The sequence below is a fragment of the Mastomys coucha genome, unplaced genomic scaffold, assembly GCF_008632895.1.
Source record: "Mastomys coucha isolate ucsf_1 unplaced genomic scaffold, UCSF_Mcou_1 pScaffold14, whole genome shotgun sequence".
NCBI classification, from domain to species: domain Eukaryota; kingdom Metazoa; phylum Chordata; class Mammalia; order Rodentia; family Muridae; genus Mastomys; species Mastomys coucha.
The window spans coordinates 91,546,177-91,561,417 of NW_022196896.1; the positions used below are offsets into that span (position 1 = coordinate 91,546,177).

Sequence of the window (15,241 nt, forward strand, 5' to 3'; positions counted from 1 at the left end):
TTTTTTTTTTTAGTATATAACCAGGAGCAGTATAGCTGGGTCTTTATAAAACTGAAAAGCTGGGAGGAGAGGCCCTTGGTCCTCTGAAGGTTCTATGTCCCAGTGTAGGGGAATGCCAGGGCCAAGAAGTGGGAGAAGGGGAGGGGGAGGTAATAGGGGTTTTTTTTGGAAGGGAAACTGGGAAAGGGGATATCATTTGAAATGTAAATAAAGAAAATATCTAATAAAAAAATAAATAAAAAAAGCCAACCCTCCCCCCCCAAAAAAAAAACCTGAAAAGCTTCTGAAAGGCAACTGACAATGTCAATAGGACAAAACAACAGCCTACAGATTGGGAAAAGATCTTCACTAACCCTACATCTGATAGAGGGCTAATCTCCAATATATATATAGAACTCAAGAAGTTAGATACCAACAAACCAAATAAGTAAATTAAAAAATGGGGTACAGAGATAAACAGAATTCTCAACAGCGGAATCTCGAATGGCCAAGAAACACTTAAAGAAATGTTCAATGTCTTTAATCATCAGGGAAATATAAATCAAAATGACCCTGAGACTTCACCTTACACTTATCAGAATGGCTAAGATCGAAAACTCAAGTGATTCTACATACTGGCAAGCATTTGGAGCAAGGGGAGCACTCATCCATTGTTGGTGGGATTGCAAACTTGTACAACCACTCTGGAAATCAATCTAGCAGTTTCTCCAGAAAACTGGAAATAGTTCTAGCTGAAGGCATGTTTGTTTGAGTTATCCCTCTCCCTCTCTACTCCCCCTCTCCTCCTGTCCCCCTCTCTCCCTTTTTCACTTCTCCTCTGTATCCTCTCCCTTCTCTCTTCTTCCTGCAATCTATGAGGTAAATGTTCTCTACTTCTTCATTCAATCATTGTGATCTTTTTCACCATAGACCCAGAATCAGCAGAGCCAAAGATTATGGACTAGAGACCCTGAAGCCATGGGCACAAATAAATCCTTCTTTCTTTATCTTTCTAGGTGCTTGCAGGTGTTTTGTCACCACGAGAAAACTAACATTTGGTGAGGGGAGTGCTATTGGTCTTTCAAAATCTGCCCTCCTCCATTCTGCTTAGTATCATCTGGAACTCCATGTAGACAACCTTGATAGTCTCATTATGCTTCTCTGGGTTTATTTCTTATTTATAGTCTTTTCCCTTCTTTCTTTGTGCTGTTTCTGTAATTCTTCAAAGCGTTTTCCATTTTCCCAGTTCATTGCTTACCACTGTGTAATAGTTATTTCATGCATTTATTAGTTACTTTGAGTTTTTAAAAATATTCTAAAACCTTCATAATCCTACTTTAAGTCTTTTTGTTAAAAGTCTTTAACAGTTTTTGAATCTATTTTTCTAAGAGTCATTTTTCAAACTCTGTGAATTTGTAAACCTATAAACTTTGCTGGTAAACTAGGGTTACTACAGTTACGCCTTATTTCCTTATGTGTCATATGAGATATTATGAGGAACTCAAGGTTTTGATTATCTATCTATCTGTCTGTCTATCTGTCTGCCTGCCTGCCTGCCTGCCTACCTACCTACCTACCTACCTACCTACCTACCTACTTACCTACCTATTGCTTCTGTAAGACACCTATAGGAACTATTGACTTGACTTTAGTTTAAATTCAATTGAGACAACTTATTGAATATGGACTTATAGTTACAAAAGTTTGGATTAGAATTTTTCCTCTTCTTTCTTATTTCAGCTCTAAATCTCGCTGAGTTTAAAAAGGAGCAATTTCTGTGGGGAATGATGGTTTTGTTTTACATTAATTCACTAGTGTTTGGGAACATCTTTTGAGGATACTGACTTTATAGCAGGATTTATCATATTGTAGTAGTTTCATAGCCTTATCATGTCCTAGACTTATCTTTCATTACTCAAATAGAGTAAAAAACCCCCAACAGATTAGTGGGAGCTTCTCAGATAGGGATCAATGCCCCTATAGAATAATTTCTGCCCTTATATTTATTCCTTTTACTTTATGGTCCGTGGTATAGGAGAGGAGAACTGTCCTTCCTTCCTTCCTTCCTTCCTTCCTTCCTTTCTTTCTTTCTTTCTTTCTTTCTTTCTTTCTTTCTTTCTTTCTTTCTTTCTTTCTTTCTTTCTTTTTTCTCTCTCTTTCTTTCTTTTTTTGAGACAGGGTTTCTCTGTGTAACAGCCCTGACTGTCATGACTCCATTTGTAGACCATGCTGGCCTTGAGCTCATAGAGATCTACTTGTTTCTGCCTCCCTAATGCTGGGATTAAAGGCATGTACCACCATGCCCAGTGAGGAGTACACTTTCTGAGATGCCACTTTCAGAGTATTACAAAGGGAAACATTCAATTTACCAGTAAAGAACACGCAGAAGATATCTATTAGCCAGAAGTAGCACATGAAAGAACTTGGTAAGATTATTATTAATACCCATGAGGGGCAAATGAACTGTTTTCAATGACATCTCCCTGAGTGTTGAGCTGTAATATTTTAGAGATTATCTAGCCCATCCCAATCTTCAGTGTCTCTCTAAAAGGTGTATGAGTATTACTGTGTACATCCAAGGTGCCGTTTCAGTAGTAACCACTGAAAACCATGGTTAAGATGCTATTCTTTGCCCCGTGGGCTTGATGGTTTCATGAGAGTGGTAGACATGCTTCAGAATGGTATGTAATTTTAACAGTAGAGACACACCGTGAAACCACTGCAAACATCTCCATCAGTGAAGAGTCAGACAAAGTTTCTTGGGCACATAATCATCACATCTTAACATTAAAGGGGTAAGACTTAGTTGGATATAGCAAGAAATCAATCAATCAATCAATCAACCAACCAATCAATCAAACAAACAAATGAACAAGCATTTCAGGAAGAGGGATTAGGGCAGCAAAGATTAGTAAATATCAATCAGTAGCAGACTGTAAAAATATCACATAGAAGACTAAATTATATGGATGTATTAACTTGTGTAACACCCTATATTTGTGAATATGTGCATTATGTGCATGAATAAATAGTAAAAGAGAGGATCTTGTTTTATATTCTTTCTTCATACAGAAATAACATCTAATGAAATGTGGTCAAACTTTGGCCTCCTTTCAATGAAAATGCTTGGTTATATGTATAATTAACTGAAACACTCTGCATTTTAATGTTCAAAATCTAGACTGACATTTTGAATTTATTAGCTAGCTTAAGAAAATTTTATTTTAAGTGATCTTAAAGTTGAAAACAGATATAAAAATATTTAGAAAGAGGCTGTTAATACTACATAAAACCATTGTAAAGCTGTATAAAAATACATGAACTGTCTACAGAGTGAGTTCCAGGACAGCCAGGGCTATAAAGAGAAACACTGTCTTGAAAAAAACAAAACAAAACAAAACAAAATACATGAAATGAAATAAGTATTATAGCATACCAATTCTATGTTATAAGGATATAGTATTCTTTTTTATTTCTGAAAAAATTAAGACTGGTGAGATGGCTCAGAGGTTAAGAGCTGTTTTTGTGGAGGTCTCAAGTTCTAGTCCTAGGGCCTACATAATGGCTCACAACCATCCATAAACCTCATGCCAGGGGTCTGAGCCTCTTCTTACCTCCTTATGTACTGCATATATGTGGCTCACATTCATGTGCTCAGACAAACAGATAGACACTAAATATTTTAAAAATTCTATAGTAAGGACATAGAAAATTCAAATGTTTGTGAAAGGAAAGTGTTCCATAAATACAAATACCTAGCCCTAAAATTATGGAAGATTTAAAAGCAGAAAACAAAGGTTTTATGCCTTCTGGTCCTCCTTCCAAGTTATGATCTCATTTTCTTATGAGTAACTCAAGAGCTAAAAGGATAAAATCTGGACTTTCTGAATTTTAGACCATTCTGTGTAAATATCATGACTGAACAATAATTAGCTTTGCTTGGGGTATAGAAGGGAGTGAGAGCTATAATTAGTGGTGTTAATTTATAAAAATGAGATTGACGAGGGATTAGTAATTAGTGTCATGTCAGATAATCCAAGTGTTTCTCACAGGAAGGCAAAGGAGGAGACAATAATTATGAGCTCCACATTGTATGTCTGAGGCCCAGGCTTCCCTAGCCTTTCTAACCTTTTGTGAATATTTATTCTTCTTCTTGTCCAAGAGCCACCAGAGACATTAACATGTTCTGCAAAGATCTTGTCTTAAGGACTGTTGGTTTTCTGAATTTGGGGCGAGGTCTGAGGCTGTGGTCATTCATCTATGGGGTAGCACCTTGTAGAAACTAGATTTTTTTTTCTGAGAGCCTAAGAAAATTCCTTTTCATGACTGTTCTAATACTAAGCAATTGTACAATATTCTGACCCAAAGATTTGACACTCATGTGAAGACTTTCACTCATCATGTGACTAACTCCCAAACACAGTACATGACATTAGAGCATGCATTTTCCAGACAGGAAAACAAGACCATGCTTCCAGGTCCAGTTTGTGTTGGTTGTGAAGTGTAGATTAGGTACATATTGATTGGATCATAGTGTTAGCCTTCTGAAACCATAACAAACTGGGCTAAATAAGCTTTATAGAAAAAAGGGTTATTGGGCTCTCACAGTCTTAGTTTTATTCTACAACTGGTTGCTTCTGTTGCTTTGGGCTCATGGCAGGCTAACATGGCAGAAACACATAATAAAGCAATGCTACTCAATTCCTAGAAAGAGGATTGAAGGGACCCTGGTCATCTCATCCTTCCAGGGCATGCTCCCGATCACCAGAAGAAGCACCACTGGGTCTCACACATTGAAGTTCCCACTGCTTCTCAATCACACATCTATGACTAAGCCCAGGGAGCTTTATAGGGCATTTAAGATCCAAACTTTTGCAATGGTCTGAATTTGAAAAAATACATGCCTTACTAGTGCAACAAAACAAATGGGCAGGAAGTCATAAGGAATTCTAGCACATTCTAAAAGAAACTGATGGGAGACTGAGTCGTTAGTCACTGTGAGCCACAAGAAAAGCAAAGGACCGTTACCACATCCAGCAACAGTGACAGCGACAGCAGCAACAGCAACAGCAGCAGCGACAGCAATAAGAGTCACAGCAACACAGCAACAGCAACAGCGACCCGAGTAACATCATCATCGTCGTCGTCGTCGTCGTCGTCGTCATTATCATCATCATCATCATCATCATCATCATCATCATCATCATCATCATCATCATCATCATCATCATCATCAGCAGCAGCAGCAGCAGCAGCAGCAGCAGCAACAACAGCAAAAGAGAGGCAGATGCAACGGTGGCAGAAGCAAGAGCAGTGGGATGAATTCCCGGGTTGCCTGTGGTGTGTGAAGTCAGGCTGTGATTGTGAGGGAACTGAGGCTGCTTCCAGGAATATGTTCTCTTCTGTGAGAGCAGTGTAGGTGAACGAAGACATTTTCTTTTCTTATCCCTTCAGAAAGACACAAAGCAGATCAAGTGTTTCTTTTTGTGCAACAATCAGACCCTGAGAAGTTATTCCAGGTTGATGCTGGATTATTATTGTGGATGAAGTTCTGTTGGGCTGACTTTCAAACTAAACAACTGGCCATGATGAGTGTTAGTGAGTACTTGTGGTAGCAGTATAATGGAGCCCCTAAAGAATCCACTGCTAGCACCTGGTGGCATGCCCATATATGCCATGCTACATAGCCAAAGGGACATTGTAGATGGAATTAAGCTTATGCACATTAAAATGTGGAAGCTTTTCTGGATTATCTAGGTTGGTACAATATAGTCAGAGCTTGTTTAAAACCATGAAATTTGTCATGGAAAATGAATGCAGCACTCACAGCAAGTGTCTCTGTTGGGGGTGTGGGGGTGTGATCTGGCTGACAAGCTTTCTTCTTGGGAGTTCAGTATATGACCAAAGGAAAGGAGCCCTGAAGAGCACAACATTGACGGTGAGCATTTGTTAAACCTCACTCAGTGTCAGGGGCTGTGCCAGGAGCATGGCTCATGCACAAGACAAAAGAGCTCAACCCTCGGGTTTCTTCAACTCTGTGACTTAAGAAAACAGTAGAAAGAAAAGATCCATATAACATTGGGGGTGGTGTTGAGAACTGTGGAAGAATGACAGCAGGAGACAGGGGAGGGGTGATTTGGGGTAAAATTATAGATTGGGAATGTTTACTCAGAAGGTGACATTTAAGAAAGAGTCTGGAGGAGGTAAGGGAAGGAATATTGAGGTAATGAGGAGAAATGATGTTGAAACCCCAGAAGAGCAAGCTAAGCTGAACCTGGACATGCCAGGGACATATCCTGGGAAAGGAAGACCCTTAGTGTCTTCAGAAATGGCCAGAAAATAGACTGTGACTCAGTGAGCTGGGGGTGGGGGGCGGGCTTTGGGGACCACTGTGATAAGAGTAAATGTGAGTGTGTCATTGGTACCAAGTGTTTGGATCAGGTATGACAGAATACTCAAGCACATAATAAGGGAACGGGAAGCAGCTTGACCTGCTAAATAGGCAGAAAGGACAAGAGTGGCCAAGGATTGAGGCTTGGGGCTTGAGGCTTATGCTTGTGACATTCTGGGGTGTATAGACTTTCTACTGCAGACTTAGCATTTTCCAGACAGTTGATTCACCCTGGAAAGCTTCCTACCCTGGGATGTACAATGCAGAGAACACACAATTTGTTTCAGAAACTTCCTGTGTCTGAGTGGGAGCTGAGCACAGGCAGGTCTTCTCTAGCCAGTCTTCGGCTGTATCCTAACATGCTGCATTCCCACACTTTACACAGATAATCATAAGAATCACAAGGACAGTGGTAGGGAGGACGATAGAAAATTGTCCTCCAGGAGGACGGTTGTCCTTCAGAGAGGGTTAGAAGTGGAGAGAGAAAGAAGAGGAGGCGGAAGAGATGGGGATGGGGAGGGAAGAGGAGAAGGAGCAGGAACAGGAGGAGGAGGAAAAGGAGGAAGAGGAAGAGGAGGGAGTGGGGAGAGGGAATATGCAGTAAGCATGGCTTGCTGAATACTCATCCAGTAACTCTAGCTAGGTGTGTGACAGACTAGGAGGTTATAAGAGTGACGAGATTGCATTTATTGATGAGAAATGTAGATCTATGACAGTTGTATGTGAGGTGAGCATGAGATTAATACTTATTGGTAAAAACCTACATCTTGAATGACTTTTGTGTACCGATTTCTTCAACTGCAGTTAAAATAAAAAATCTCAGGTAAAACTGTAGCTACTAGTGGTACAGTTGGAAGAAATACGCCACAGCTATTCACAGTGACTCCCAATGTTTCTTATACATTAATTGTCATCGTTTTTATAGTAAGCATACTGGAGCGATTTAGGTACTTTAATTTAGCAGATCAAAGACTCCTGCTAATGTGCCCATGAGTTAAACAAGCAAATGATTTTGGGGGGACATTTGCATCTTATCTCTTCTGGTTTAGCTTCCAAACTTTCTCGTCTGTTTTACACTTTACCCCAGGGACCGAGCTGAAGTTTTCTGTATTGAAAACATTTGTGCATTTTTCTTCCTTTCTTCCTTCTTTCCTTCCTTCCTTCCTTCCTTCCTTCCTTCCTTTCTTTCTTTCTTTCTTTCTTTCTTTCTTTTTTCTTTCTTGCTTTCCTTTTCTCATCAGAAGGCAATTGCCTCCCGGAATGGGATGGACTCATTTGTTGGCCCAGAGGAACCGCAGGGAAAACGTCAGCTGTGCCGTGCCCTCCATACATTTACGACTTCAATCATAAAGGTATTGCACTTTTCTGAGATGATTGATGGAGACCAGACATTTACTCTTGTCTTTGATGTTTAATAACAGACTTGTGGGGAACTTGCAATCTTGGTGACTTTCTTGTCTTTTCAGGAGTTGCTTTCCGGCACTGCACCTCCAATGGGACGTGGGATTTTATTCATGGCTCAAATAAAACATGGGCTAACTATTCAGACTGCTTTCTGCAGCCTGATATCAACATAGGAAAGGTAATGATGTTTCTATGTTTGTGAATCCCCAAGGAGAGCAGAGCAATGTTTTTACACAACTTTTGCTTGTCAGCCAGTATATACAAAACCCTTTTTATTTAACAGCATGAAGATCATGAAAGTTAAAGTCTCTGCTAGAATCCTTTGAGATGCATCTGAACCTTTCTGTTGTTTTTCTTATGCTCGAGTTATCTGACATGCATGCCCACACGTGCGCACATAAACACATACTATTATATTACCTTGCTATGTTATATTATTCCATATTATTTTATAGTATATAATATACAAATAGATGATGAGCAATGTGATTCATGATTCATTCTTAATTAACTATGAGTGGCCAGTCCCACCTCACTAAATTCTAAAAGATCTTTTCATTTTAGTGAAGTGTGTCCCATCTCAGAAGATTGCCCCTGATGGTTTCATTTTAAGTGACAAATCAGAGTTGTGCAATTATACTGAGCAAGGGTCAGCAGTGTAGGCCTTCCAGTACAATACTGTCATTTCACAGATGTGAATCAGCTGTGAATCAGTGGAACAGTGTGGGCCCAGGAGACTGTTTGCTGATGGCAGGGTCGAGGACTAAACTACAGTGTCTTAGTTTCCTATTAGAGTGGTTTAGGGCAACCACCATGGATTAATGGGAAAACATTCTATTTGGTGGTTTAAAAGTCATCAGTAAATTCCAATCACTTACACCTGATGAGCAGAAGTGTGTGGTGACACATGCCTATGAAGCTGGGGGTGGCTGTCATAAGTTGCTCTACAAGACCAGGCTGTCATGCAGAAGCTCTGTTAGGGGAAAGCGCCATAGAGAGGAATGTTTGAGATGAAGGATTCTTTGTCAGTTCTGTGCAAACAGAGCTTCCTCTCTTCTGTTCTAGGGGAGTCACCACCCCAGTGAGCACCTGGGTGATTTTCAGCCTTTAGTTTTATATTTCCAGGTTGAAAATTTCCAAACAGGCAATGTGAGATTGCTACATATTTTACAAGGCAACCCGTGCTGACACTGAGGTGATTAATATGAGATACAACAAAAATCATTTCAGTCCTTGACAGGAAAAAAAAACACCCAGTCACTGATAACTGAAGGTAAAACAATCGATCAGATAACTAGTGATGCTTTTAAAATGCAGATACAATGACTTGAGTGAGAAAGAAAGGCAAAGCTGTCACCCTGGTGAGTCCTGTGTGCTCATCTTTCCCTGTGGATGAAACAATGACAAAGGCCTATCTCTCACAGTTCCTACCTGGCCATTCATCAATGTGGCTTTATTTACTTAGAGCTCTAATCTTTCAACCACTCCTTGTGATTACAGTGCATTTGAAGAAGGATGTTTAAGGAAAAGAGATAAATACTATTTCCTCTCATTTTGTGTGCATGCATGTGTGTGTGTGTGTGTGTGTGTGTGTGTGTGTGATGTGTGCATGTGTGTACTTGTGTGCCTATGCATGTGGCATCCCGAGGTAGGTTTTAAGGTACATCCCCAGTCATTCGCCCACTTACTTCATTGAGGCTTGCTCTCTCAGTCAAACCTAATGCTCACGCATCCAGGGCTTTTAGGATCCAAACTCTGGTTCTTGCCCAATAAATGCTTTAAACATGGAACCATCCTACAGTCTCCAGACATATATTCTATTTCATATGAAAGTTACTTGAGTTTATTAAGAGGTAAAGAATATAGTGAGCATTAAGCAGTTATATTTATTTAATAAAAAATGCAGAGGACTTGGGTAGAAAGAAGGCTCAATGGCTAAAGGACTTGGTTCATGACAATATACTCTGGATCTCCAGCATCCATGGAAAAGCTGGGGGCAGCAGGATGTATGTGTCTATAACAAACAGATCCTTGGTTCTTGCTGGTCAATCCACCGTTGCCCAAATGGTGAGCTCTAAATTGAGATTATATCAAAAAATTACATACATGAAATTAGGCAGAGCTTGGGGGAATTTTGTGGAAGAGGGAGAGGAAAGATTGAAGGAGCCAGAGAGGTCAAGGACACCCCAAGAAAACCTATAGAATCAACTAACCTGGGCTCATAGTGGCTCACCGAGACTGAACCAGAAACAAAGCATTCATGGGACAGACCTAAGGTCCTTTGACTGTGTTGTCTGCCCTTCGATCCCTTTCCCCCAATTGGGCTGCCTTTCTAGCCTTAATAGAAGAAGATGCACCTAGTCCTACTGCAACCTGATATGCCAAGGTGGGTTGATAGCCATGGGAGGCCTCCCTGCATGAGGAGAAAGGGAGGGAGGATGGGGGAGGGGAGAGGAGAGGAGGAACTGAGAGGAGAAGAAAGAGCAGAAACTGTGGATTGGGATGTAAAGTAAATTAATTAGTTAATGAAAAAACTGCTAAAGAACAAATTTAATTAGCAAAAGAATAATTAAACTTAATCGTTTGAAAAAACTCAAGAAGACTCCTGATCCCAACCTCTGACCTCCATAAGCACATGGTTGGGTTAACTCACCTCATTCCAGCCTGCCTTATTAAACAGTAGCTTTTTATAGAAAGCATCATGTAAGCTATCTCTTGCCTAATAACTATATCTAGCTTAGAATGCAATTAGCAATTTTTATTAAACATCTCAAAGGGCTGTCATGAATGTGGCTTCCCTGCACAGAGCCTCACAGCAGATAACCTGGTCTCCTGGCTCTTAAAATCTTTCTGCCTCCTCTTCCATATTTTCTGAGCTTCAGGTGCAGGAGTTGTGTTGTAGATGTTTTACTTGGAACAACAATGAGTAAACAGAACTGGAGCAATTCCAACAGCAGTTGACATGTCAATATAGATGATGGAAATCTCCTGGAATTCCTCTCTTAGATAAAGAGGGACAGCAATTAATAACTGCTGCTGAGAGAGGGAGGAGGATGGCCGGCAATCTGGTAGCAGATGGTTAGCCCTAGAAACATACTGAATGGACTCAGCAGGTTGTGTGTGTGTGTGTGTGTGTGTGTGTGTGTGTATGCTTATTCATTTACTTGTATATGTAACAACAATGGCTAAAGAAGAGTGAACTGTGAATTTCAGGGGGAAACGGGAAGAATATGAGACAGGAGAGGAAGAGAGTAAATGACATAACTATATTTTAATTAAAAATTAAAAAGTAGAGAGAGAAACAAAATCTCAAAGGGCCATACTCGTAGATGTCATAATCTCACTTCCAAGACTGATGATAAAGATTTGAGTAGGGAAGTTGGTTTGAAAAAAAATCTTCATCAAACTGTTAGTTGTTGTAATGTATATTATGAATAACTTAAATTGTACTCCAAATCAAGAGTTTATAGAAATCCATCAGTACAAGCAATGGGCAATCTTTTTTGTTTACGAGAAGGAAGATGCCCCAGAACCATTTACCTGTGGGTCTGCGGCAGAAGGAAGAAAGCAGGTTACAGTAAAGAAAGTAGAAAGGATAAAAGCATTCAAGCCAACTTTTAGCAGACAAGAAACAGCATAAAGGCTCAGAGTTCCAAGGACTAAGCCCTTGGGGCCTTTGCCATGTGGAGCATCAGAACTTGCCAAAGGCTGGGGCAGTGACAGATGTGATGAGAAGTCTCCCCAGACCCACACAGGGCAGACACAGATAAAAGGTGTAAGTTATCTGAAGTCATGGGGACAGAGCACAGGAAGTGAGAAGGTCCTTTGGGGCACATGAAACTCTCATTGCATATATGATGACTGTGTAGCAGGCAGGCCACAGGAAGAAACACTCTTTGGCCACACATACAGGGCTCCTTGAGCGCAAGACTGCAGCCTGGCGAAGGAGCTGAGAACGGTTTTTATATGAAGCAAAACAGCTGGCTGAAGAGTATCTCACAGCAGCAGGTTGAAAAAAGCCCCTGAGATGCAGAAAGAATATGAGGGTGGTCTCTGATGTCTTCCTCTTACTTTAACTCTGGACATTCTAGCAGAGAAAGAAAGAAAGAGATAATAAAAGAGATATACATTGGAAAAGAAGTAAGTTTGCTTGTAATTGCAGATGATTTGATCTTATAGAAAAATTCCAGAATCCAAAAGAAGAAAACTACTAAAGCTAATGAATGAATTCAGTAATGTTTCAGGCCAAAATAAAAAAAAAATCTTCACACTAACTGAGGGCTTACCTACATTGATAAATTACCCAAAAAGAGCAACAAGAAAATAATCTCATTTCCATTTACATGACATGAAATAATTAGAGATAAATTACTCTGGAGAGTTTAAGAACTGTATACTGAAACTATAAAATGTTAATGGAAGAAGATGAAGTTACAAATAGGTAGAAAGATAGCCAATAGTCATGGATTAAATGAATTAATATTATTAAAATGCCCATAATAACCAAACTGATCTAGAGACTTAACTAGTTCCTATGAAATTCTCAGTGACTTATCTTTTTATAGAAATGGATACAACTATTCTAAAATTTGTATAACTTCACAAAGAACCATAAATAGCCAAAACTATTATGAGTGATAACAAAGCTAAAATATTCACATTTTCTGGCTTCAAAATGCATCACAAAACTTAGTAACCAGGGCTGCATGATATTGACATTTTAAAATATGAAATACTGTATACTATTGATAAGAAACTCACCTGAATATAATAATATACATATGCTATGAACATCCCATGGTTATTACTCAACAATAAGAAAAAAATGAAATTTTAGTGATGAACGTGGCAACTTGAATGTACCTCAAAGACTCTGCAGTTAGTCTTTTAAAGTCTCAATTGGGTTATGTAATAACATAGGGGACAAAATTGTATGATGGAAAAGAGATTCACAGTTGCCTGGTAATTGGATGCTAGGGAAGAGGGTAGACATGGCCACATATGAGTAGGACCTTTGCACTTATGGATGTTGTCTGTGTCTTGATTTCAGTGTTAGTCATAAAAATCTTCATGTGTAAAGGGTAGATCCAGCTTATCTAAAGCGTCAGGATTTCCATGACATAGGGCAACAACAGGATAACCAGGAGAAGTGTCAGTGAGGATCTAATATTGATGGGTTGGCAGAAGCCAGAGGCCTCAAACCAGACCAATGACTCATTGTGATGAGCATTTGCAAGAGAAGATGTGTGGACAGAAGGATGCACGGTGGGACACACTGTGACAGCACAGCTTCTGTGATGAGATGCTTTGGGGTTTTTTTTGAAGCTTTGTTTTGGTTTCTTGTTTTGATTTTTGGTTTGTGTGTTTTTTAGTTTCTTTTGAGGGGGAAGTTGCAAGGGTGGAGGGCGGATACAAGTGGATAGGGATGAGTGGGACTGGGGTGCAGATGTGACGCTCACAAAGAAACAATAAAAAGTTGAAAAAAATGTAAAACCGTGTTCACGTGTGATAAGATTACATGGGATACCACTTAGCACATTGCAGTTGTATTGAATTCTTGGTTTTATATCTTAGTTATGATAATTTTTGATATAACATTAAGGATAACAGATGGAGGGTACATGAATCGCCTTTTACCATGTTTTCCATTTTCTGTGATTCTACCATTTTAAGTAAAAAAAATTTGAAAGGAAGTATAAAATCATGTATCAGCGTTGAAGATTATGAAACACAGTTTGTTGACAACAGAGCACACATTTTATAATTTTTAAGCCTAAGAACACTCTGGAATAATATGAAGCGAGTGAACAGAGAAAGCTAATTTGTAGTGACAGAACCTGAAATTGCGGTTGTGTGTGGGTGGACAGTGGGCGGCTTTTTCTTACTAGCAAGGGGTTCAAATGAACTTGGTATGTCAAAACATGTCAAGTTAGCTTGTCTTAGATTTGTACATTTTACTGCATGTAAATTACAGTCCATTAAAGCTAGAGAGAACCAGACATAATATTCCATATAGGATGTAATTGTTTTCAAACATTTTCTTTTACATATATTGACCGTCTCTTTCCTATAGCAAGAGTTCTTTGAAAGCCTCTACATCCTGTACACTGTCGGTTACTCCATCTCTTTTGGCTCCTTGGCTGTAGCCATTCTCATTATTGGCTACTTCAGGTGAGTAGTTGCCATTGCTTTCTCCAGGAGTGTTCTAATGTCCATTTGTAGAACACATCCACTGCACACAATCTGTGATCTCTAACTTTTTCCTATAGAAATTTTTTTTTTTTTTTTTTTTGAGATAGGGTCTCATGTAGGCCAGGCTGGCCTCAGATTCATTGTGTGGCTAATGATGGTATAATTGTAATCCTGCATGCCTGCACTTACACTGTGCTGGCATTATAGTCTAAATACTGTATCTGGTTTATATGGTCCTAGGGATCGAATCTAGGACTTCATGAATGCTATGCAAGCAGTCCACCCACTGAACAGATTCCCACTCCAACTTCTCATTTTAGCTTATATAAGAATTTTAGGGAAACCTACTGCTACTTGTCTTTGACAATTCATTTTCACATTTTCTAAAATCTGAAAGCATTAAGTGTGTGAAGCCTTTATGCTAATAAATCTTTATCTCAATCTATTGGTTTGCAAAGTGGTTGGTACTGCATACAATTTAACAAAAATATTCATTCATGGTGGAGTAATTCATTTTCCCAATTTATTTTCATACTACTGTATGAAAGTATGTTCTGAATTATTTGATAACAACCCAGAAAACAGCATTACATTTGTGACCAACAAAATTCTATATAATTTAAATTGACACAAAATTGTGACAAACAAAGTTGAACTACACCAGAGAACCATAGGATGGCTATACTATCATACACATAGTTGGCTGTGAGTCCAGAAATTGATGAAAGAAGTAGTAGATGATACTCTAAGTGCTCCAAAGGAGCACACAGTGATTTGTACAATATGAACCAGGGTATACTAGTTTTGGAGAGTAGAAATAGGAGAAGGTCAGTGATGCTTAAGGATTAGATGTAAGCAAACAGACCTAGTAGGAATAATCCAATCATGTCTAAGACAAGATATCCTGGGTTATCAGAGAACTCAGAATTTCTTTTCATTTAGTGAACATGTAACAAACTCTTACTGATGAAGTCAAAGTTAAGAAAAGAGTTGCATGAGGCAGAGCAAGAGAGAGAGAGAGAGAGAGAGAGAGAGAGAGAGAGAGAGAGAGAGAGAGAGAGAGAGAGAGAGAGAGCACTCTAGCACTGTATTGACACTGGGTTCCAATGATGGTAGGTCAGAATATATTTGAAATGAATACTCACAAAGTTACATTTTGATTTTAGAATCAAACCATTTTTCTTTTCTTTTCTGTCATTTTTTCCTTCTCTTCTTCTTCTTCTTCTTCTTCTTCTTCTTCTTCTTCTTCTTCTTCTTCTTCTTCTTCATCTTCTT

At 39.2% G+C, this 15,241-nt stretch overlaps 1 protein-coding gene across 1 annotated transcript in view; it reads left to right on the plus strand.

Annotated features, from left to right (window-relative positions):
• Nucleotides 1–15,241, plus strand: part of Pth2r (parathyroid hormone 2 receptor) — a 70,568-nt gene that overhangs the window by 14,320 nt on the left and 41,007 nt on the right. The window contains exons 3-5 of the mRNA XM_031368859.1: nt 7,612–7,722; nt 7,837–7,952; nt 13,848–13,945. Of these exons, the coding sequence (XP_031224719.1) occupies nt 7,612–7,722; nt 7,837–7,952; nt 13,848–13,945 (325 nt within the window). The remainder of the gene's footprint in view (nt 1–7,611; nt 7,723–7,836; nt 7,953–13,847; nt 13,946–15,241) is intronic.